The sequence below is a fragment of the Pan troglodytes genome, chromosome 6 (assembly GCF_028858775.2).
Source record: "Pan troglodytes isolate AG18354 chromosome 6, NHGRI_mPanTro3-v2.0_pri, whole genome shotgun sequence".
NCBI classification, from domain to species: Eukaryota; Metazoa; Chordata; class Mammalia; order Primates; family Hominidae; genus Pan; species Pan troglodytes.
The window spans coordinates 75,747,533-75,767,016 of record NC_072404.2 but is presented as its reverse complement, the minus strand read 5'-3'; the positions used below and the strand labels follow the sequence as shown (position 1 = coordinate 75,767,016).

Below are 19,484 nucleotides of genomic sequence, written 5' to 3'. Positions count from 1 at the left end.
AGGTTGGGGACGAGCCTTCTAGGAAGGCAGGATAGCTGGCGAGGAGGGTGGGAGCCCGTGGTGTGGGTATGAAGACAGGGCTGCCCCCCAGGCCAGTACCAGGGGTGCCTTGGGTGCTTCTCCTTGAAAGGATTCTGAGGATGAGGATAGGAGAAAATATTTTCAAATTGCATACCTGATAAGGATCTAGTATCCAGAATATATAAAGAACCCATAGAACTCAGCAATAGGCCGGGTGGAGTGGCTTATGCCTGTAATCCCAGCACTTTGTGAGGCCGAGGTGGGTGGATCACCTGAGGTCAGGAGTTCGAGACCAGCCTGGCCAACGTGGTGAAACCCCCTCTACTAAAAATACGAAAATTAGCTGGGCGTGGTGGTGTGCACCTACAATTCCAGCTAACTTGGGAGGCTGAGGCAGGAGAATTGCTTGAACCCGGAAGGCAGAGGTTGCAGTGAGCCAAGATCACACCACTGTACTCCAGCCTGGCGACAGAGCAAGACTCCGTCTCAAAAAATATATATTAAAACAAAACCATGAGATGCCACACTACACCCATTACGATGGCTATACTAAAACAAAAAGCAGTGTTGGAGAGGATGTCGAGAAATGAGACCCTCATCCACTGCTACTGGGAATGTAAAATGCAGCCACTTTGGCAAACAGAACCTCAAAAAGCAGCATTAGCATATGACCACAGTTCCACTCCTAGGTACATTCTCAAGAGAATTGAAAATGTGCCCACAGAAGCCTGCGCACAGATGCTCATGGCAGCATTATTTACAGTAGCCCCACAGTGGAAAAAACCAAATTCTGCATCCACCGATGAATGAAAGTGTGATACGTTCACAGGATGGAATATTACTCAACTGTGAAAAGGAATGAAGCAATCACAGTCGAGGAGGAACCTTGAAAAAGTAACAAAAGCCAGACACAAAAGGTCACATGTTGTGTGACTGCATCCTATGAAATGTCCATTACGGGCAAAACCATGGAAACAAGAAGTAGCTTAGTCGTTACTGGGGACAGGGGAGAATGGAGAGTTACCATTTAATGGGTGTAGTGTTTCGTTTTGGGGAAGTAAGAAGGTTCTGGAATTGGTGATGGTTGCACAACCTTGTTGATATACTAAAAGCTGTTGGGTGCTGTGGCTCATGCCTGTAATCTGGGCACTTTGGGAGGCTGAGGCAGGAGGATCCCTTGAGCCAGGAGTTCAAGACCAGGCTGGGCAACACAGTGAGACCCTGTCTCTACAAAAAATATATTTTTATTATATTTTTTTGAGACAGAGTCTCACTCTGTCATCCACGCTGTAGTGCGGTGGTGCGATCTCAGCTCACTGCAACCTCCGCCTCCCGGGTTCAAGTCATTCTCCTGCCTCAGCCTCCCGAGTACTTGGGATTACAAGCACGTTCCACCACACCCGGCTAATTTTTGTAATTTTAGTCGAGACGGGGTTTCACCATGTTCGCCAGGCTGGTCTCGAACTCATGACCTCAAGTGACCTGCCCACCTCGGCCTCCCAAAGTGCTGGGATTACCGCCATAAGTCACTACACCCAGCCTCAAAAACTATATTTTTAAAAATTAGCAGCTGGGTGCAGTGGCTCATGCCTGTAATCCCAGCACTTTGGGAGGCCGAGGCAGGTAGATCGCGAGGTCAGGCGTTCGAGACCAGCCTGGCCAAGATGGTGAAACCTCATCTGTACTAAAAATACAAAAATTAGCTGGGCATGGTGGTGGGTGCCTGTAGTCCCAGCTACTAGGGAGGCTGAGGCAGAAGAATTGCTTGAACCCAGGAGGTGGAGATTGCAGTGAGCAGAGATCACGCCATTGCACTCCAGCCTGGGTGACAGGGTGAGACTCCATGTCTCAAAAAAAAAAAAAAAAAAAAAATAGCCAGGCACGGTGGCTCACGCCTGTAACCCCAATACTTTAGGAGGCCAAGGCAGGAGATTTGCTTGATCCTCCCAGGAGTTAGAGATCAGCCTGGGCAACATAGCAAGATCCTGTTTCTATAAAAAATACATTTTTAAAAATTGGCCAGCTGGGCGCAGTGGCTCACACCTGCAATCCCAGCGCTTTGGGAGGCTGAGGTGGGTGGATCACCTGAGGTCAGGAGTTCAAGACCAGCCTCACCAACATGGAGAAACCCTGTCTCTACTAAACATACAAAATTAGACAGGTGTGGTGGCACATGCCTGTAATCCCAGCTACTCAGGAGGCTGAGGCAGGAGAATCACTTGAACCCAGGAGGTGGAGGTTGCAGTGAGCCAAGATCGAGCCATTGTACTCCAGCCTGGGCAACAAGAGTGAAAACTCCGTTTCAAAAAAAAACAACAACAAAAAATTGGCGGGGGTGCCAGGCACGGTGGCACACGCCTGTAATCCCAGCACTTTGGGAGGCCAAGGCGGGTGGATCACTTGAGATCAGGAATTTGAGACCAGCCAAGCCAACGTCGTGAAACCCCGTCCCTACTAAAAATACAAAAATTAGCTGGGCATGGGGCATGTGCCTGTAATCCCAGCTACTTGGGAGGCTGAGGCAGGAGAATCGCTTGAACCCAGGAGGCAGAGGTTGCAGTGAGCCCAGATCACGCCACTGCACTCCAGCCTGGACGACAAAGGAGACTCCATCTTAAAAAAAAATTAATTAAATAAATTTTAAAAATTAGCCGGAGCATGGTGTTGTGTGCCTGTGGTTCCAGCTACTGGGAAGGCTGAGGTGGGAGGATTAACCGAACCTGGGAGTTTGAGGCTCCAGTTAGCTGTGAACTGACCTCCCTGGGTGACATATATATATTTAAGCCACTGAGCTGTGAAGGTTGTGAAGGTATGTGAGTTATGTCTTGAAAAATACACACATAGTGAGCGCCAAATCCCGGGAGTAGTGTTTAAGTGGCGGGCTTGTCAGCTGTCAAGGGCTCTGCAGCCCTTTCTCTGAATCCAAGTTGTTCTTCCTGTGGACAGGGAACCGAGGCTGCGAACTGGGAGGATGTGGCCTCGTGGGGGGCAGGGCCAGCGTGCTGTGATGGGGATGGGGCTGGGCAGGTTGGGGCTGCCTGCTACTCCCCACTCCTGACTCTGGGTGGGGACAGAAGGCAGAGGGAGGCTCCTGGCACCTGGGGCACAGGAATCTCAGGCATGTGGTCCTGAGCCTGTTTCCAAAAGCCAGACCCTCCTCCCCAGGGCGGAGAGACTGGGAGGGGCCCCAATCCAGGCTCCGGGATGGCTTGGCTGGCATCTGGGGTTCCAGTGGCCTGTCTCCCTTGGCCCTGGCAGTGGGGCTGGATACTGGCCTGCCTCCCACCAGAGTTCCCCCAGCTCCTCCCTGCTGTGGGCTGGCCTGGGAGGAATGGGGTGGGGTGCACTTACATTTGCAGGTCTTTCCAGCCCCTGGGGCAGCCTGATTAACCAGCTTCTCCAGGGCCAAGCTGTTGGGGGTGGGGTGCAGCCCGAAGCAGCCAGACCAGCCCCTGAGCCTCCCGGGTGCTGGCGGCTGTCATGGGGCTACCCTGGGGGCAGCCTCACCTAGGGCTGCAGATGCTCCTCCTGGCGTTGAACTGTCTCCGGCCCAGCCTGAGCCTGGGTGAGTGGGGGTCCCGGATGGACGCGTCCAGCCAGACCCAAGGGGCTGGGGGCCCTGCTGGAGTGATTGGACCCTGGGCGCCCGCCCCCCTCTGATTGGGAGAGGCAGCCCCAGGGACCCCCACGCCCGTCTCCGTGGCTCACCTTTTGTCCCCCGTGGCCACAGAGCTGGTGCCCTACACACCACAGATAACAGCTTGGGACCTGGAAGGGAAGGTCACAGCCACCACCTTCTCCCTGGAGCAGCCGCGCTGTGTCTTCGATGGGCTTGCCAGCGCCAGTGATACCGTCTGGCTCGTGGTGGCCTTCAGCAATGGTGCGGGGACTGCTGTGGGGCCTGGGTGAGGGTGACGGCTGAGGAGAGTGGTGGGCCCTAGGAGCCCCTCACCAGCAAGCGCCTTCAATGATTGAGCCCCTGTGGGGGCCTTTGGGAGAGTAGGTGTGGATGAATTGGGCTTTATCTAAAGGGATAATATGTGTATTGAAAAATACACACGTAGTGAACACCAAATCCCGGGAGTAGTGCAAGTGGTGGGTTTGTCAGCTGTCAAGGGCTCTGCAACCCTTTCTCTGAATCCAAGTAGTTCTTCCTTTGGACAGGGAACCGAGGCTGCGACCTGGGAGGATGTGGCCTCCTGTGGGGCAGGGCTGGTGCACTGCGATGGGGTTGGGGCTGGGGCTGGGCAGGTTGGGACTGCCCGCTGCTCCCCACTCCTGGCTCTGGGTGGGGACAAAAGGCCAGAGGGAAGCTCCCCTTCAGGGGTAACAAAGTCGACTGGGTCTGGACTATCTCTGGGGGCCCTGAGGGAGGAGGTGGCATGGGGGGTCAGGGCTGGAGACTGGGCGAACACAGAACCCCCACTCATAAGGACAAAGCTGCTTTCTCCCCTCCCACCTCCATCTGTTCTCTCATCCTGCAGCCTCCAGGGGCTTCCAGAACCCGGAGACACTGGCTGACATTCCGGCCTCCCCACAGCTGCTGACCGATGGCCACTACATGACGCTGCCCCTGTCTCTGGACCAGCTGCCCTGTGACAACCCCATGGCGGGCAGCGGAGGCGCCCCCGTGCTGCAGGTGGGCCATGACCACGGCTGCCACCAGCAGCCCTTCTGCAACGCGCCCCTCCCTGGCCCTGGACCCTATCGGTGGGTGGTCCCCACCGGAGCCCTGGGACTGGGGCTGTGCTTGGGGCGGAGGCATTGCTGGGACCAGGGATGCTCTCTCTAGCATTTTTCCAGGGAGGAGTCCCCCGGCCCCGGTCCTCCCCTTTGCAAGCCCGGGCTCCTTCCACTGTAGAGTCAGCAACAGTGCTCACCCCCGCTGGGGCCGGGCAAGGCCCAGGAGGAGCGGGTGGGCACCTTGGGGAGGTGGGATCTTAGTCAAGGTGGGAGGGGGCAGCTTCCCCAAAGTCTAGGCCCCTGTCCCCCACCACGGGCAGATCTGGCAGGAAACTCGGGGGCCGAGTTCAGACCCAGTCTCGTCGGTATTAGGCAGGGAGCAGGAGAGGTGGCTCCCACCCGCTCTTACAGATGAGGAAACTGAGGCACAGGAGGTCAAGTGGCCTGCCAACATCGGGGTGGAGCCGGGATGGGGAAGCAGGCAGTGTGTCCAGGTCAGGACTGTCCGGACACAGGAGGAGGCGGGGTGACCTCAGGAAGACCAGGCCCAGGGGAAGCCGGGAAGGCAGGGCGTGGTGAGGCTGGAACAGCACCCCGCTCCGCCCAGCCCCCTTCTGCCCTCTCACCCACTCTCCAGGTCCACCCTCTGCCCTCCCCGCTGCATCACCCTGGCTCAGCCTTCCAGCTCCATGTCCCGCCCCATCCCCCGCAGCCACTCTTTTCAATGCCAACCTGCCAGGTCCTTCCCCGCTTCCCAGGCCTTGCAGAGCTCCCAGCCCTGCAAAGACACAAACCAAGCCCCTCTGCGGGGCTCCTGGTGCCCTGGGTCCTCAGGCTGCTGGTGATTGAGCCCCCTGCCCCCTGGCTACTGCTGCCCCTCTGGGAGGCCTGTGACCCCTGCCCCATGTGCCCTGCTAAGCCACCTTCACCTGCTCTTTTGGCTTGTGACATTTAGGAACCAGGGCCCCTAAACCAGCATCCCCGGCCCAGGTCTGGTGTCTGGAGAGCAATTGCTCGGGGGGATGAGGGGTGGTGGCACAGGCCAAGTGGCTGGAGACATCTCAGGGGATTCTCAGAGCAGGGCCAGGCCATGGGCTGCTGCTCTTGACAGGCACCCCCACTCCACATCCATGGGAGGGCCCCAGAGGAGCTGCCTGGGGCTTGGCCCTGCCCAGGGTGGTCCCGGCCTCTGAAGCTCTCCCCTCCTCCCCCACCACCTCCCATCCCCAGGGTGAAGTTCCTCCTGATGGACACCAGGGGCTCACCCAGGGCTGAGACCAAGTGGTCAGACCCCATCACTCTCCACCAAGGTAGCGCTGGGCAGGAGGGGCGCTGCCCCCAGTGGACTCACGATCTCTCTGGGCCACCTCTGCTGAGCTGGCCACACCCCTGCTCCCAGAGGGCTGGGGGCCTGGAGGCCATGTCCAAGTCGGGCCCAGCCCCCAACAGAACCTCATGCTGGGGGAGTGGGGCACCCAGCCAGCCCCCTCGGCAGGGGCACCATCTTGGCCCATCCGCAAGCGTTTGCCACATTGTGGGCACAGACAGCCTCCCCCCTCCTGTAGGGAGTCAGCCTGTGTCAGCCCCTGCTGGGAGGGAGGAAGAGGGTGTGGAGGAGGTCAGGGTCAGGGTCGGGGCTGGCTGGGGAGGCAGCCAGCTTGAGTTCTGAGCAGACCCCAAGGGGCAAGCGTGAATGTACCAGGCCCAGAAGTTTCGAGTGCCACGGCCCAGGTGTCGGGGGTGGGGGTCTCCTGGGAGACGGCTTCAGAGGTCAGGGGGTGTGGGGTGGAAGTCTTGTCATCTGAAGGCCTTGACTGCTGGGCTCCAGGGAGCAGGGCAGTGGATGAGCACGTGGGTGGGAGCAGCCTAGAAGGTAGGAGCAGGGCGGAGGCTGTGGTCCAGGCTGGCAGAGAACAGATGCTGTGCCGTCCCGAGGAAGAGGGACGGGGGGTGGGATCAGGGGGGCGCCTGGGGATATGAGACAGCCAGGCCTTGAAGCTAGGCCAGCGTGGGTGGGGAGGGAGCGAGGGAGGAGATGACAGCCAGCCTTGGGGTCGAGGGGCAGCCCCTCTGAGCAGCTGGTGTGTGTGCAGGGAAGACCCCCGGATCCATCGACACCTGGCCAGGGCGGTGAAGTGGCAGCATGATCGTCATTACCTCCATCCTCTCTTCTCTGGCCGGCCTCCTACTCTTGGCCTTCTTGGCAGCCTCTACCATGCGCTTGTGAGTGGGGACACCCCCTCGGGCCCCTCTCCCACCCAGAACCCCTCTGTTGAATTGGTCCCAGTGTCTGGAAGCCGTCCAGGCATGCCATGGGGTTTATTTTATTTTTGGTAGAGACAGGGACTTGCTATGTTGCCCAGGCTGGTCTGGAACTGCTGGGCTCAAGCGATCCTCCCGTCTCGGCCTCCCAAAGTATTAGGATTACAGGCGTGAGCCACCTTGCCGAGCCCCGTGGTTTCGAGCTGGGCAGCGCCCCTCCCAGGGCCTGTGCAGGGAACTCCCACCCTGAGTATCTCGCACCTCAGGGGTCAGTGATGGGGCCAGCAGCCCCTCTGAGGACAGGTTCGGGAGGTCCCGCCTCACTCGGGCCCTGTCTTTTCAGTGTGTCCTCAGCCAAGGCCCTTCTCCTCCCGGGCCTCACCTGCTGTCTGTGGATCCTCTGGTGGTTTAGTAAGCTGACGCCAGGGTAGTCAGGGTGGCCACCTGGAGAGGTGGTCCTCCAATTGGTTCTAGAAGGGAGGAAGGAGGGATCAGAGACTGCAGGTGAGGCCAGGTGCAGTGGCACATGCCTGTAATCCTAGCACTTTGGGAGGCCGAGGTGGGAGGATCACTGGAGGCCAAAAGTTCAAGACCAGCCTGAGCAACATGGTGAAACCCCATCTCCACCAAAAATGCAAAAATTGTCCGGGTGTGGTGGCAGGCATCTGTAATCCCAGCTACTCGGGAGGCTGAGGCAGGAGAATCGTTTGAACCTGGGTGGCGGAGGTTGCAGTGAGCTTAGATCACACCACCACACTCCAGCCTGGGTGACAGAGCCAGACTCCATCTCAAAAAAAAAAAAAGAAAAAAGAAGAGAGAGACTGCACATGAGGGAGCTGGGAGGGAGGAGAGCAGGCCTTGACCCAGCACGTGCCCCATGTGGCAGGGACATATGTCTCTTCCTCCTCCTCTCCCCGCCCAGCTCCAGCCTGTGGTGGCCGGAGGAGGCCCCGGAGCAGCTGCGGATCGGCTCCTTCATGGGCAAGCGCTACATGACCCACCACATCCCACCCAGCGAGGCCGCCACACTGCCGGTGGGCTGCGAGCCTGGCCTGGACCCCCTCCCCAGCCTCAGCCCCTAGCCTGGCCTCTTTGCATGGGGCTGGGGGAGATGGGGTGCCGGGAGTGAGTGCATGGTGCTTTGTCCCAGCTCCTGCACCCACAGGCCCCCTCAGGGCTCCTTGCCTTTCCCCCTCCACGAGCACACCCCGTACCCTGCCTGGAATCCCAGCACCAGCCCCCCTGCCTCTCCTCTGCCTTTCTGGTTTCTCTCCCTCTCCAAGCATCTGTAAGTTGCACTCAGGAGCGTTTAGGGGAGGGCCATGGGCAGGCTGGCCAGTCCCCACCTCCATCCCCACCTCTGTCTCACCTGACCTCCTGCGAGGGAGGCTGGAGACTGTGTGGACAGGCCGCCCTGACCGCAAGCTTCCAGACCCTGGGAGGAGGCCTGCAGAGGACTGTGCTTTGCCTGATGCAGGGAGCTGGGCCCATCCTGGGGCCTATGAGACCTGAGCCACCCTCCGTCCCCCATCCCACATATCAGTGGCTGGGCGGGGTGAGGATTCAGAGGCGTCTCTACTGCCCCTGGGCACAGCACCTTTCTGAGAGTGGGACTCTCCATGGTCATCTGACTACCAATTCTGGCCACCACCTCCAACCCTCTTGCGCATATGGATGGCTCTAGCCCTTATCCACCCCCTCAAGCATTTATTAAGCATCTGCTGTATGCCACATACAGTGTTAGACTTGGGGCTTCAGGCATAGCCGGTCCTGACCTTGGGGAGCTGCCTTCTCTAGACCTGAGACGACCACGTGTCCAGATGTGACCTGTTGCTGTCGGGGGTCTGTCAGGCCCTTAGACTGTCACCCCAGTAGGCTCTCCAGGACCCAGGAGCCTCCATCACCTGGAAGGACCCTCTGTGCAAAACCTCAAGCGTCCATCTGTGCACAAGGCCGGTGGTTCCCGTCGTCGCCACTCGGGGGTTGCCGGTGAGCCGCAGCCAGGCCGCCTCACGGCCAGTGCCCATGTGCGCTCCTATTCGCTGCCCCTTCTGCCTCCGAGGCGGTAGCAGATGCCACGTTGGCGGGGTCGGTGAAGGTCAGGACTCTAGGCCTCCCTCCGCCAAGCCAGAGTGATGAGCAATCACGCCTGAGAGCCCACTGCGTGCCATGCAGTCCGCACAGCCGCAGCGATTTTCTAGATGGAGAAACTGAGGCTCAGTGACTTGCCCGCTGCACTCTGTCCACGGCCGCTGCACACGCCCCCTTGGGCTGTGCTCCTGGACCTTCTAATGTGACCACGGCTCCCGGCATGCAGGCCCTGCCAGCGGAGGGAGCCCGGTGGTGACCCTTGGTCTGCAGCCCTCTTTGGAGGTGAGTAAATGCGGTCTGGAGCCCACCCTGGCCTGAATGGTGCCCCTGCTGGGACAGGAAATTTATACCGGGAGCCCAGGGCCCTGCTCAGCTTCTGCCCCATGGGGTTACCCCGAGCCTGTCCCTTGATTGCTGTCCCGGCTTGTACTTTGAGGTGCCCCCATCTCCTGGAAAATCCACACATGCGTTTCAGGGCCAGGTATGTGGTTTAGGTAGTGCTCCCTCCCAAGCAAGCCCTTGAGCCCCTTATCTCTGGAGGCTTCTCCTCCATGCTGCCTGCACCCCCACCAGCCACCAGAACCCCTTCAGGTATAGACAGAAACAGATTCAGTCAAATTCCTTGGTGTCCCAGGTGACGTCTGGCCAGGGGAGCCAGCCCCTTTAAGTTACACTATTGCATGGCTCACACCCGGAATCCTAGCACTTTGAGAGGCTCAGGCAGAAGGATTACTTGACCCCTAGAGTTCCAGACCAGCTGGGGCAACAACATAGTGAGACTCTGTCTCTACTAAAAATGAAAAAAGAGATTAGCCAGGGGTGGTGGTGTGCACCTCTAGTCCCAGCTACTTGGGAGGCTGAGGCAGGAGGATCACCTGAGCCCAGGAGTTTAAGGCTGCAGTGAGCCGTGATCATGCCACCGCACTCCAGCCTGGACAATAGAGTGAGACCCTGTCTTGAACGAACAGGCCAGGTGCAGTGGCTCACACCTGTAATCCCAGGACTTTGGGAGGCTGAGGTGGGCAGATCACTTAAGGTCAGGAGTTAGAGACCAGCCTGGCCAATGTGGCAAAACCCTGTCTCTACCAAAAATACAAAAATTAGCAGGGCATGGTGGTGGGGGCCTGTAATCCCAGCTACTCGGGAGGCTGAAGCAGGAGAATCACTTGAACCCAGAAGGTGGAGGTTGCAGTGAGCCGAGATCTTGCCACTGCCCTCCAGTTTGGGTGACAGAGCAAGACTCTGTCTCCAAAACAAAACAAAACACACAAACAAACAAAAAAACCCCACCACGGTGGAGCCCAGGTCCCTCTGCCTGGAACTGAGAGAGAGTTAACAGACGGGCTTGGTGTCTCATGCCTGTAATCCCAACTTTGGGAGGCCAGGGCAGGCGGATCACTTGAGGTCAGGGGTTTGAGAGCAGCCTGGCCAACATGGTGAAACCCTGTCTCTGCTAAAAATACAAAAATTAGCCTGGTGTGGTGGTGGGTGCCTGTAATCCCAGCTACTTGGCAGGCTGAGGCAGGAGAATCACTTGAACCTGGGAAACGGAGGTTGCAGTGAGCCGAGATCGTGCCACTGCACTCCAGCTTGGACGACAGAGCGAGACTCCAACTCAAAAAAAAAAAAAAAAAAAAAGACAGAGTTAAAAGACCACCTCCCTGTCAGTGACCCTTCAGCAGAGACTGTCTCACGCTGTCCTATCCAGACCCAAGACAGTTGGCTAGGGGCCCGGCCCCGGAGGGGTATGACAGGGAGAAGGAGGGGGCCGTTGGTGTTTGCTGTGTGAAAAGATGAATTAATCCTCCCAGGGTTCAAGGACCAGCTAGGAGCAGGATTGCCACGGCTTTTTTTTTTTTTTTTTTTTAACGTGGAGTCTCACTCTGTTGCCCAGGCTGGAGTGCTGTGGCGCGATCTCTGCTCACCGCAACCTCCACTTCCCAGGTTAAAGTGATTCTCGAGCCTTGGTCTCCTGAGTCGCTGGGATCACAGGTGCCTGCCACCACACCCAGCTAATTTTTGTACTTTCAATAGAGATGGGGTTTCGCCATGTTGGCCACAGGCTTTTGCATGTCCTGGGGCCCTTCTGTGTTTGTTCTTACTGTCACAATCCGTGCTGATGCCAGGCGCAGCGCCAGGGACTTCCCATGCGAGCCTGCAGCTGCCCCTCCCTTCTGCACAGCCTCTCTGAGCCCACTGAGGAGCTGCCGTCACCCTCAGGAGCCGCCTGGAACTTGACTTTGGAAACACCCTCTAAACAGATCTTGGAACCTAGGGTGTAAAGACTGAATCATAGTCCAGGAGCCCAGGGGAGGCTACTGGCCCCCACTGAGAGCCAAGGGGGCTTCCTAGGGGTTCTTTCTTTCTTTTCTTTTTCTTTTTTTTTTTTTGAGACCGAGTTTTGCTCTTGTTGCCCAGGCTGGAGTGCAACAGTGCGATCTCAGGTCACTGCAACCTCTGCCTCCTGGGTTCAAGCAATTCTACTGCCTCAGCCTCTGGAGTAGCTGGGATTACAGGCGCCTGCCACTACACCCAGCTAATTTTTGTATTTTTAGTAGAGATGAAATTTCACCATGTTAGCCAGGCTGGTCTCGAACTCCTGACCTCAGGTGATCCATCTGCCTTGGCCTCCCAAAGTGCTGGGATTACAGGTATGAGCCACCACGCCTGGTCCCTGGGGTTATTTCTGAGCTGACTTTTTTTCTTTTCTTTTCTTTTCTTTTCTTTTCTTTTCTTTTCTTTTCTTTTGATATGGAATCTTGCTCTGTTGCCCAGGCTGGAGTGCAGTGGCATGATCTTGGCTCACTGCAACCTCCACCTCCCAGGTTCAAGTGATTCTCCTGCCTGAGCCTCCCAAGTAGCTGGGATTACAGGTGCCTGCCATCATGCCTGGCTAATTTTTTTGTATTTTTAGTAGAGACAGGATTTCACCATGTTGGCCAGGCTGGTCTTAAATTCCTGAGTTCAACAGATCCTCCCACCTCAGCCTCCCAAAGTGCTGGGGTTACAGGTGACAGCCACCATGCCTGGCCTTGAGCTGAATTTTGAAGGGCAAATGGAAGAAGGAGGCCGAGGCTGGAGGATCTCTTGAGCCTAAGAGTTCAAGACCAGCCTGGGCAACACAGCAAGACCCCATCTCTAAAAAGTTTTTTTTAAAAAGAGGGAAGAAGGAGAGAGGAGGAGAGAGAGCTACTCAGAGAGACCAGGGGTGTATACGGTCCTGTTCTGCAGTGGCACCCATGGTGGCCAAGGGGTGGTAGCAGGGATTGTGGGCTGGGAAGAACCAGATCTGAACCAGGGCAGACAAAGAGGATTGGAGAGGAAGAGTTGGATTCCAGAAATATGCAGGAGGTGGCCGCAGGAATTGGGAGATAAGGCAGAGGGAAGAGGCCATGCCCAGTTTCTGATGTGGCCTGGGCGTGAATGCAAAAATTGGGGTCTTCTGTGCTTTGCAAGTGAGTGCACCACCACAGTTTGCTTTACGGCAAGGCCCCAGGAAAAGGGGTGCTGGGGATGTCATCTCAACGGCAGGTGTGTTTCACAAGAACATTAATACATCGTTAATATTTTTGAAAGACAAGACTGGGCATGGTGGCTCACACCTGTAATCCCAGCACTTTGGGTGGCTGAGGCAAGTGGATCACTTGAGCTCAGGAGTTTGAGACCAGCCTGGGCACCATGGCAAAACCCCGTGTCTACTAAAAATACAAAAAATAGCCAGATGCGGTGGCTCGTGCCTGTAGTCCCAGCTACTCGGGAGGCTGAGGCAGGAGAATCGCTTGAATCTGGGAGGCAGAGGTTGTAGTGAGCCGAGATCACACCACTGCACTCCAGCCTGGGCAACACAGCGAGACTCCATCTGAAGAAAAAAAAAAGAAGAAGAAGAACCCAAGGGAGGGGGCACTGCCCAGCACAGGCACAGTCCCATCAGGCCCTGGGGAGCCATGCCAGGGCGTTCTGCCCAGCACGGTCACACCTAAAAGGGTCCTCAGCTGAACCCCATCCCCTTGAATACCAGCTCGTGACGGCTTTGAGCAGAACATGTCACGGGAACGGCATTGTGCAGAACTTTTTATTAAATGGCATTTAAAATATTCCCCAGGACTGTGTAGTTGGGGAAACACCACAAAATCCACTGGCCCGGAACATAATGGCTCAATGGTTCAAAACAAATGCATTGTTAAAAAGGAAAAACAGCAACTGTTGTGGGGTAATGACTTGCAGATGACTCAGCAGGCCAAACATCAAAGGAATTCGGATGGCAGCAGGTGGGCACAGGCAGCCAGGTGGTACTGAGTCTAAGCACTGCAGTGAAGGAGTTAGTAGAAAACAGTCTGGATGCTGGTGCCACTAATATTGGTAAGTTTGGGAGAGTTTTAAGCCACAAGAAATGATTAGTGGGTGTTGTTGTAGTCAAGAAACATTTGTTATTGAAATAAGACTATCAAGTGTTGATGTAGTAATAAATTATTATTTTTAATTTAAAGTTAGCACCTATTATGTGCCTAGTACTTAGCTAGGTAGTAATAATACTAACAACAGCTTTTATTGTGTTCTTATGGTGTGCCAGGCAGGTGTTATGCTAAGAATTGCACAGAAATATCTCATTTAATTTGCAGAATAGCTGGGCGTGGTGTTTCACGCCTGTAATCCTAGCCCTTTGAGAGGCCAAGGTGGGGGGATTGCTTGAGGCCAGAGTTCAAGACCAACCTGGCCAACATGGTGAGACCTCATCTCTATTAAAAAAATAAAGCAGGCCGGGTGTGGTGGCTCACACCTGTAATCCCAGCACTTTGGGAGGCCAAGGTGGGTGGATACCTGAGGTCAGCAGTTTGAGACCAGCCTGTCCAAAATGGTGAAACTCTGTCTCTACTAAAAATATAAAAATTAGCCGGACCTGGTGGCAGAAGCCTGTAATCCCAGCTACTTGGGAGGCTGAGGCATGAGAATGGCTTGAACCCGGGAGGCAGAGGTTGCAGTGAGCCGAGATCGTGCCACTGCACACCAGCCTGGGACAGAGCAAGACTCCGTCTCAATAAAATAAAATAAAATAGGCGTGGAGTAGTGGCTCACATCTATAATCCCAGCACTTTGGGAGGCAGAGCAGGGCTGATCATTTGAGGTCAGGGGTTCAAGACCAGCCTAACCAACATGGTAAAACCTTGTCTCTACTAAAAATACAAAAATTAGCCAGATGTGATGGTGCATGGCTGTAATCTCAGCTCCTCGGGAGGCTGAGGGAGGAGAATTGCTTGAACCTCGGAGGTGGAGGTTGCAGTGAGCCAAGATCAGATCATGCCACTGCATTCCAGCTTCGGTGACAAGAGCAAAACTCCATCTCAAAAAACAAAAACAAGAAAAAAAAAAGAGAAAATAACAAAATAAAATAAACATAAAAAATTATTAATCAGCTGAGTAACTTTATGAGATAGAACTTATTATCTTCATTTTACAGATGAGGAAATTAAAGAACAGGAAATTTCCTTTTTTTGGGATTATAAAGCTAATAAAATAGGATCCAGGAAGTCTGATTCCAGAACCAGTTGTCTTTTTTTTTTTTTTTTTTTGAGATGGAGTTTCGCTCTTGTTGCCCAGGCTATAGTGCAACGGCACGATCTCGGCTCACCGCAACCTCCGCCTCCTGGGTTCAAGCAATTCTGCCTCAGCCTTATGAGCAGCTGGGATTACAGGCATGCACCACCACACCTGGCTAATTTTGTATTTTTAGTAGAGACAGGGTTTCTCCACGTTGGTCAGGCTAGTCTGGAACTCCTGACCTCAGGTGATCTGCTCACTTTGGCCTCCCAAAGTGCGGGGATTACAGGCATGAACAACCGCGCCTGCCCCCCTTTCTCCTTACTGGGTATGTTAAAATTATTTCTTTCAAAAGAAAAGGCTGGTCAAAGTGCAACGGTGTTAACCACTAATTGATCACAACCAGTTACAGATTTTTTTGTTCCTTCTCCACTCCAACTGCTTCATTTGACTAGCCTATGGACAAAAAAAAAAAAAAAAGAGGAAAGAAAAAGCTAAACTATTTAATCTGGGCTAGTAAATGGCCAGAAAGGGCTTTATAAAAATGAAATATACAAAATGATACTCGTACGTTTAACTAAAGGTATAGTTATGACTCTTCAATTTGCATATGTTATAAATAATATCAATATAAAAGCTTATAGCATGGGTCCATTTTTTTTTTTTTTTTTTTTTCTTTTTGAGACGGAGTCTCACTGTCTCCCAGGCTGGAGTGCAGTGGCGTGATCTCGGCTCACTGCAAGCTCCGCCCCCCGGGTTCATGCCATTCTAGCATGGGTCCATTTTTAATAAATACATAAATATTTAAACTTTCTAGATCTAAAGCTTAAGGACTATGGAGTGGATCTCATTGAAGTTTCAGACAATGGATGTGGGGTAGAAGAAGAAAACTTTGAAGGCTTAAGTAAGTTGACTTTTTCTAATTCTATTATAAAATAATTGGGCCACATGTCTCAGAATTTTGAGTAACACTGTCTTGGGAAACGCAAAAACAGTTTTTTCAGCCAGTTACTAGATATCATGTATATCCGTTGTTTTAGCACTTGAGGTATCTTAGTCCTTACTTTACAGTCTCTTTCAGCTCTGAAACATCACACATGTAAGATTCAAGAGTTTGCCGACCTAACTGAGGTTGAAACTTTCGGCTTTCAGGGGGAAGCTCTGAGCTCACTGTGTGCACTGAGGTGATACAATGTTTTTATCCATTCACTTGACCCCTTAGAAAAACCTCTCAGAAAGTTAATTGGAATCGTTATTATTTACAGTTTTCTATCTCGGTATCTCAGCTTCTAGCTTCTGAATTCTGTTTTGTCTCACTGCCAATCTAAGTCCTAGTACTTCTGAAATGTGGGAAATAAATGAATGAAATGAAGCAAATAGTATTGTTAAAAAAAATGGTTACCCTTATTAGAACAGTAACTTCTCAATTTTAACATAACATATAGGTAATAAATGATAGTTACCATTGCTTTTCATCATCAAATTTTAGGGAAACATTTCACCAAAGCACTATTTAATTATAGCCCAGATACTAAATTTTTATAATTATATTTAAATATATATATACATATATATGTGTGTGTATATATATACATATATATGTGTGTGTATATATACACATATGTGTGTGTGTATATATGTATGTGTATATATATATATATATTTTTTTTTTAGACAGAGTCTCACTCTGTCACCCATGTTGGAGTGCAGTGGCACAGTCTCAGCTCACTGCAATCTCTGCCTCCCAGGTTCAAGTGATTCTCGTGCCTCAGCCTCCTGAAGAGCTGGGACTATAGCGTGCACCACCACTCCTGGCTAATTTTTGTATTTTTAGTAGAGATGGGGTTTTGCCATGTTGCCCAGGCTGGTCTGGAACTCCAGGCCTCAAGTGATCTGCGCTCCTCGGCCTCCCAAAGTGCTGGAATTACAGGCATGAGCCACTGCACCCTGCCCTACATATACATTTTAATTATAATATCTCTTGGATTCTTTAAAAATTTAAAAATTTTTTTTAATTCTTTAAAAAATTCTTTAAAACAATTTTATTTGAAGAGTAATAACAAAACAAATCTCTATTTGTGAATAAATAAACCTTGAGATCATTTATGGTTTGGCAATTCAACCTGAAAAATGAAATCAAAGCTTTTATCAAAACAAAGCATGTTTAGTGCTCTCTGTCTCCCTGTCTTTTAGATGCCAAACCTTAGATTTTATGATGACTCCTCAACCGTTTAGATCTTGGTTATCTCAGAGGGATCATCAGCTTTTTAAGAAAGTTTTGAGAGAAAAGCAAGTGAAGAAAAGCATAGTCAATGCTCAACATCACGGGTCTCTCACTGAACACACCACGCCTGGTATTCTCTCACAGCGATGTCACCATTTCTACCTGCCTTGCATCGGTGAAGGTTGGGACTCGACTGGTGTTTGATCACGATGGGAAAATAATCCAGAAAACCCCCTACCCCCACCCCAGAGGGACCACAGTCAGCGTGAAGCAGTTATTTTCTACACTACCTGTGCGCCATAAGGAATTTCAAAGGAATATTAAGAAGGTACAGTAAATTAATCTTGGTTTTCAAGAGTATTGGTTAATGCACATGAGCAAAAGATTTACTAAAGATGTTTATTCTTCAGTTGATTCTCTTGCCATAATCTATTGAGAAATGCTTTATTTGCATTTCTCGTTAAAGACTTAACATTAAAGACTTAACTTTAGGGTGATTTACTTTTTTCTTTTCATCACATAGTGTTTATTAGGACTGGGCAACATAGTGAGACTCTTTCTATGAAAAATTAAAAAAAAAATTGACTGGGCATGGTGGCATCCACCTGTAGTTCCAGCTACTTGGGAAGCTGAAGTGGGAGATTCACTTGAGCCCAGAAACTTGAGGCTGCAGTGAGCTATGATTGCGCCACTGTATTTCAGACTGGGAGACAGAGTAAGACCCTGTCTGGAAAAATATATATACATATATATATATTATTTTTATTTTTAATTTTTATCTTTTTTTGAGATGGAGTCTCACTTTGGCGCCCTGGCTGGAGTGCAGTGGCACGATCTCGATTCACTGCAACCTCCACCTCCCGAGTTTAAGCGATTCACCTGCCTCAGCCTTCTGAATAGCTGGGATTACAGGCGCGCACCACCACACCTGGCTCATTTTTGTATTTTTAGCAGAGACGGGGTTTCACCATGTGGTCCAGGCTGGCCAGGCTGGTCTCGAATTCCTGACCTCAGGTGATCCGCCCACCTCGGCCTCTCAAAGTGCTGGGATTATAGGCGTGAGCCACCATGCCTGCCTTATGTACTTATATTTTAATGAGACTATTTCTCTTGGTTTTCTGATAAATGAGTTACTGGAACCCTTATGAATCTGAATGCAAAAGAAACAGCTAAATGTTATGTAATTGTTGTGTTTAAAAACCAGATTATAAAACTATCTGTATTATATGATTACGGTTTTATAAAAACAAAACAACGGCCGAAATGTGTATAGTATAAAGGCTGGAAGAGTCAGCACTTTCATGTTCTCAGCGGTTATCCTTGGATGTGAGATCTCATGCACTTTTTGCTCTCTTCTTTGTGCCTTTCCATTTTGGATGTGTATTTTTTACAATCTAAAAAGTTACTTAAACATATGCAGCTAAAAACTTTTTTTACTCGTAAAGCATTTGGTGCTAATTTTAACTGTTCTTTTTTTAGACAGAGTCTTCTCACTCTGTCGGCCAGGCTGGAGTGCAGTGGTGTGATCTTGGCTCACTGCAACCTCTACCTCCTGGGTTCAAGTGATTCTCCTGCCTCAGTCTCCCAAGTAGCTAGGATTATAGGTATGTGTCACCATGACCAGCTAATTTTTGTATTTTTAGTAGAGATAGGGTTTCACCATGTTGGCCAGGCTGGTCTTGCACCCCTGACCTCAAGTGATCTGCCTGCCTCAGCCTCCCAAAGTGCTGGGATTACAGGCATGAGCCACCACGCGTGGCCTTTTTTTTAAAGCTTTTTTGTAAGTCAGCTAGCAAGAACGCAGGAAGAAATACTCAAATCTCCCTTACCCAGCTGGGGGCTATGTCAGGTTTTATAAGCATAGGGTAATGAGTTGTGATTTGATTGGATCTTGCAATAAAGTAATGCTGGGAGGTGTGATCTGACTGGATCCTGCCATGGGGTGACAGCAAAACTCAATCTGATTGGATCCTGGCTCCTGCCATGGAGTGTCCAGTTCTTAAATCAGTCTCAGCTCTTCAGGCCGAGCTTTTAGTTTCCACTCCGTGGTTGCATGCTTGGTTACCCTGGGCATGCACAGGGTACATGCCCTTCAACCTGTGGGTCCATGGCAATTGAAAAACAACTGACAACCTCATTACATAAAAGTTGAACTGAGCCGGGTGCAGTGACTCAAGCCTGTAATCCCAGCACTTTGGGAGGCCAAGGCAGGTGGAGGTCAGGACTTCAAGACCAGCCTGGCCAAAATGGTAAAACCCCGTCTCTACTAAAAATATAAATATTAGCCAGGTGTGGTGGTGCACCCTTATAATCCCAGCTATCTGGAGGCTGAGGCAGCAGAATCACTTGAACCTAGGAGGTGGAGGTTGCAGTGAGCTGAGTTCATACCATTGCACTCCAGCCTGGGTGACAAGAGTGAAACTCCGTCAAAAAAAAAAAAAAAAAGTTGAACCAGATTTGGTCTGATGCAGTTACAGATCTACAAACCTCACCCCCACCCTCCTGCCAACACCTTCCACTCCTCATTCTTGAGGGATTAGGGATGGAGGTCATGCTTCTGCTTCGACTTCATGCTGAGCAGGGCACTGAGTCCCCTAAAGTGAAAGGAATGAAACTCTTGGGCTTCTGAGTTCAAATGAGTTCTGGGGTCACCCGGAGTAGCTTGAAA

At 52.0% G+C, this 19,484-nt stretch overlaps 2 protein-coding genes across 2 annotated transcripts in view; both read left to right on the top strand.

Annotated features, from left to right (window-relative positions):
• Window positions 1–138: 138 nt before the first annotated feature.
• On the top strand, window positions 139–6,710 carry LOC134810437 (uroplakin-3b-like). The gene is made up of 4 exons (XM_063814378.1): window positions 139–3,586; window positions 3,752–3,901; window positions 4,506–4,731; window positions 5,935–6,710. The coding sequence occupies exons 1-4, from the start codon at window positions 3,502–3,504 to the stop codon at window positions 6,371–6,373; spliced, it is 900 nt and encodes a 299-aa protein (XP_063670448.1). The 5' UTR covers window positions 139–3,501; the 3' UTR covers window positions 6,374–6,710.
• Window positions 6,711–6,847: 137 nt separating this feature from the next.
• The window catches only part of LOC134810622 (DNA mismatch repair protein MutL-like), a 30,651-nt gene continuing 18,014 nt past the window's right edge, over window positions 6,848–19,484 (top strand). The window contains exons 1-7 of the mRNA XM_063815930.1: window positions 6,848–6,927; window positions 7,889–8,000; window positions 8,842–9,064; window positions 9,277–9,339; window positions 15,410–15,496; window positions 15,674–15,776; window positions 16,961–17,144. Of these exons, the coding sequence (XP_063672000.1) occupies window positions 6,848–6,927; window positions 7,889–8,000; window positions 8,842–9,064; window positions 9,277–9,339; window positions 15,410–15,496; window positions 15,674–15,776; window positions 16,961–17,144 (852 nt within the window). The remainder of the gene's footprint in view (window positions 6,928–7,888; window positions 8,001–8,841; window positions 9,065–9,276; window positions 9,340–15,409; window positions 15,497–15,673; window positions 15,777–16,960; window positions 17,145–19,484) is intronic.